Source organism: Arachis ipaensis, chromosome B7 (genome assembly GCF_059453495.1).
Source record: "Arachis ipaensis isolate K30076 ecotype BB chromosome B7, ASM5945349v1, whole genome shotgun sequence".
NCBI classification, from domain to species: Eukaryota; Viridiplantae; Streptophyta; class Magnoliopsida; order Fabales; family Fabaceae; genus Arachis; species Arachis ipaensis.
The window spans coordinates 47,806,073-47,810,833 of record NC_142442.1 but is presented as its reverse complement, the minus strand read 5'-3'; the positions used below and the strand labels follow the sequence as shown (position 1 = coordinate 47,810,833).

The 4,761-nt window shown below is 26.6% G+C and overlaps 1 protein-coding gene across 1 annotated transcript; it reads right to left on the bottom strand.

The window, feature by feature from the left end:
* Positions 1-221: 221 nt before the first annotated feature.
* LOC107608250 (uncharacterized) lies at positions 222-4,209 on the bottom strand. The gene is made up of 5 exons (XM_016310097.3): positions 3,944-4,209; positions 3,720-3,785; positions 2,714-2,796; positions 1,491-1,690; positions 222-476 (listed from the first exon to the last, which is right to left on the bottom strand). Exons 1-5 carry the CDS (start codon positions 4,150-4,152, stop codon positions 375-377), a joined length of 660 nt encoding a protein of 219 aa, XP_016165583.1. The 5' UTR covers positions 4,153-4,209; the 3' UTR covers positions 222-374.
* Positions 4,210-4,761: the final 552 nt, after the last annotated feature.

The following is a 4,761-nucleotide window of genomic DNA, read 5'->3' as shown; positions in this document are numbered from 1 at the left end:
AGAGAATGTGATTACTCTAAGTTAATTGAAAGTAGTTGTAGGTGGTAGGACTAATTTAGTTTAAACTCCCCTTGCTTAGATGGCAAGTAAGTTATTGACTGTACTTTTAAGTTAGTCTTGATTTGGACCTTGTTTTTTTAATTTAAAGTCAAGTATAACAAATACAACAAAATATCTTTTTAGACACCCTTTTAAAGTGTCAACCTTCACTGTATATAAATTGAAGTTATTATAAATAAATAATAAAATAATTAACAAGACTTCATCTTAAAGGAAAAAAGAAACAAGGAATAACGAATAATGAATTATTAGATTATACATATGTTTTAATAGTGTATATACAGTGTTCGTTTAATCTTCAACCGTATTTTCTTCTACTTTTGATCTTTCCATTCTGGGGTGGTGGCAACACTTTTTTCTTGTCCATGAGTGGTTGATTCAAAGAACGATTCCAAGTCTTGTTCCATGTCTTTTGCCTACATTCATCAAAATTGAAATAGTTGACAAACGGTATTCTATTCAAAATAAACCTGGCTAGCTAGCTAGGCTTTTCCCTTTATGTCACATTTAATAATCAAAGGATAATAAACCTTCCAGTTAGACCTTCAAAAGATTAATCTCCAGCAAGTAAATATTCTTATTGGCTACAAGAAAGAAACCTCAGCACGCCATATACAAATCTCAATTGCAAAATGAGTTATTATGTCAACTTGCATGCATGATGCCATGATGGTGACTAAGAGATGCGGTTCAAATTCTACTATCTATTAAATATTGAAAATGTCTAATATCACTGCTAACAAACGACCCTAAATCAATTTGACCTTTCATAATCTCACTTTCAAAGCTAATAAAGAAGTTAGTGATGATAATAAAGAGCGCAAATTTTTAAACTTCTTGTACATTTTTAATACGATCTTACTAGGAGAACAATACAAGGAGTTAATAATAAATAAATAAAAATTTTACAAATCTAAAAGAACTAAAATAAGAAAGCCAAAATTTATGTTCTATATTTTTAAAAATTCTTCAATTCATATATATAGATAGATAGAGTAGATCTCAATGCCCTTATCCAATTACCTATTATAAAAAATGCTACGTGAATTTTAATAATTAATTACTAAATCAACTACCATGTATTTATATATATATATATATATATATATATATATATATATATATATATATATATATATATATTTAATTTATTTTTAATGTAATTTTATATTTTAATATATATTCTTCACAAATAACTGATTTTATGACTGCTTTTTAGTATACATATTACATATAGTATAGTAGTTATTACTTTATTACATTGCTTTTAATTTTTTGTTTAAACGTGAGAATGTAAAACAACGACTGATGTTGCACCAAAAAATCCATAAATTAATAGAAGTAAGAGGGCAATAGGTAAAAAAAAAAAAAACGTGAAAGAATAATACAATGAAGTTACGTGCATGGTGGAAATGATTAAAGTTTGAAACCTTTTCTAATGCATCTTCTGCGGCTTGGGCATGTTTGTCTATATCTTGAGCTACTTTTTCAACAAACTGAGCAGCGTCATGAAGCTTTCCCTCAGGAACAATCTTGGCAACATCTTCAGCTACCTTCTCCACCCCTTCCGCCACTTCTTCCACTGCCTCTGCTATCTTTTCCGCTTCCTTCATTCTTGTTTCTATTTTCTCTATATACATATAAAGTATTATGATCATGATGATTTTTTTCGCTCAATCCCTCAGGCCAATAATATATAAATTCGTCGTAGATTAGAATTTTATTTAATAGTTTATCGCTGTTTTATAGATTGCTGTATATACAAGAAAAAATTCGAATCTTTAAACAAAAGTGAACTAATCAGACTAAGTTGATTTGATGATGATGATGATGATAATAATAGTAATAATAAAAACAATAGTAATAAAAACGAATAAAATATATAAAATGTTTGGTAAATAAAATTTGGTCTTTATAAATATATTTTTTTCAGTTTTTATGAAATAACATCTAAAAGTTATCTAATTTAAATTTTATTAGTGTTAAATGTCTCTATTTTTTGTTATTATTAAACTATAAAAATATGACAGGGACATAGATATAAACGACATAAATATAAAATAAGACACAATATATATAAAATATGAAATATTTTTAAATAAGTTATAATTATATTTTTATATTTTATGAATATTAAAATATAAAAAAATTTTAAAATATTTTTAATATTTTTTTAATTATATAAAATATTTTAAACAATTTTTAGTTAAAATAAATAATACTATATGTTATTCTAAACTTATCTAAAAATATGGGCTAAGAATAAAGATATATACACAGAGTATTTAGATATGTCTAATACAAATGTGTCCAAAAAAATATTTTTTAAGTTTTTATTCAAACACAGTCCGACACAAAAATTACACACGTACATACTGGAACACAACGAAATATTTGAGTTTAATAAGCGATAAGTGATGATAACATGACAAATTAAAATAGATCATTTCTAAATTTTACTAGCCAAACAAAATTAAAATCAAAGAACAAAAGTAAAAAGGAAAAACTGTATATTCTATAAAAAAAAAAAAAAAAAACTTGTTTAAAAATAAAATCTCGTCTAATTTACATGGGATCAACGATCTATTAGGACTGATAATTAATGAATTAAGAAAGCTGCAGTTAATGACATGGAAATTCTAAGTTCTCTCACCTTTGAGTTGTAGCAAAGGACCCCATTTGCCCCTCGAAAAGGATAAAAGTATCGTGAATATTGTTCCTATGATCCACAATTTCCTGCTAGATGGCAATATCCCCAACGTAAATGCCAATTATTTAGAGATTATCGTTTCTCTTTTGGTTTTCCTCCAAATTAAAAGTCAGTTTTAGCGCAGAAAATCTCTTCATTAATAGAAATTTTCCAAAGATAAAAATTAAAATATTATTTCCAACTATGTTTACAATGCAAAAAAAAAAAAAAAAAAAAAAAACAGCTATATATAAATCAACTATTATATAAGAATACATATTTGGAGTTCAAGAAAAAAAGTTTAATTATATTATTTAAAAAAATGATTATTTTTTATAATAGATTTGATTATTCATATTATTTTATAGAAAAAATCTGTAAAATAAAATATATAAATATAATAGGTGGTGGATACAAATTTTGTTATATTCACGGACATTTTTGATAAAGTTCCAATTTAAACAACGGTCTTACCTTATGAAAGTATTAATTAAAAAACAGTGAAGGAATTTTTTAAAGATTGACCATATTAGTTGTGTATATATGTAGTTTATGTGAAGCTTGATTCCAATTAATATAAAGGAAAAAGAAAATATTAGATGACCATTAAAAATTATTATTTTTTTGTTATTATTTAACTATTAATATTTAAAAGTATGGATAAAGTATGTTATTAAATTACTAAACTAAAAGAATGAATTAATAATTAAGTAATAACAAAAAATAATAAATTCTAATGGTTAGCTAGTATTTTTCAAAGAGAAATTACTCTTTTCTAAAAATAAAAAATTACTCTAATCTTTCTCAAAGACTTGCAAGGAGTCTGATGAAAAAAAAAGACTTGTCAAGGAGAGAGAAATTATTACTTGTACGTTATTTCACATAAGTGTATGTAATGGCATATATAGAAAACTAAGAAGAGATTAGTTGATTTGACTAATTGGAGGAACTAACGAGTAAATATAATTACCAATGAGCAGGTGAAGAAGAAGGATCAACTGGACCGGGTTGAAGACTGCCAAACACACTCATATTCCTGAAAAAAAATAAATAGATAAATAAATAAACAGTCAACGTAGAATTTAAATTTATGATTCTCTTAGCTTTAGATATTTGCAATTTTTTTTTTTTTTTTTTGAGCACTAGCATAATCGGAATTGAAACATTGGAAGGACTATTATATTATATACGTACATCTTTCTAGTGGTAGTGTAACTTGGAAATATGAATAATCCTAAGTTGTGTTCCAAAACATAGCAGCGATTATTTTTGATGATGTTGGAGTTGATTCGAACGTGATGATGAGTGGTTGGAGGGAGGCCAACTTTTGAAGCTTGAGTTTTGTCCAATGTCCCTAAGCCAAAGCAAGTAACCTTTTGGGTGATGGAAATTGTGTTTGCCATTGATATGTTGGAGAGAGAATTTAGTGTTTGCAAATCCTAACAACGTTGTTGGTGAGATTTTTATATCGAGAGGTAACATTTGAAGGGAATAATGACTTGGCATATATACGAGTATATTTTTTTGGTAAACGGTATGACTTTTAGATTAGGTTATTTTCAATTGCAAGTTGCAAGTTTTGGAAGTAATTAATGCTCAAGTTTCAGTGTTTCGATCAACATTATGTATTGACAATTCTGATTAATACCTACTATATGATACATAATACATATCACGTTAGTTTTTTTTTTTAAATCATCTTTTATTTTAAAAATTTATCCGTATACCTTAAACAATTTGAATTTGTACTCTCATGCACCAAAGCATAAAAAACCAAGATTCTGAAAAACGGTTCGAGCTGATCGATCGAACTGGTCAAATCATAAATCGACAAAAATACCAGTCTGGATTAATGTCAAAACCATTCAATTAGAAAATTGTTGTTGGACCGTCAAACTGGTCGAGAACCGGTCGGACGAACCAAACCGGCCAATTTTTGGAGTTTTAGCAAAAACGTTGATAACGAGAATTATTGTCGGTCTAGAAATTTCTCTTAATAGAAAAGGAATTTC

Excerpts from the sequence above, each read along its gene's own strand:
- LOC107608250 (XM_016310097.3), bottom strand. The coding sequence starts at position 4,152 with ATGGCAAACACAATTTCCATCACCCAAAAGGTTACTTGCTTTGGCTTA. Across the intron at positions 3,786-3,943 it reads TACACTACCACTAGAAAGAT|GAATATGAGTGTGTTTGGCA; the intron begins GTACGTATATAA and ends ATTTTTTTTCAG. Across the intron at positions 477-1,490 it reads CAGAAGATGCATTAGAAAAG|GCAAAAGACATGGAACAAGA; the intron begins GTTTCAAACTTT and ends TGATGAATGTAG.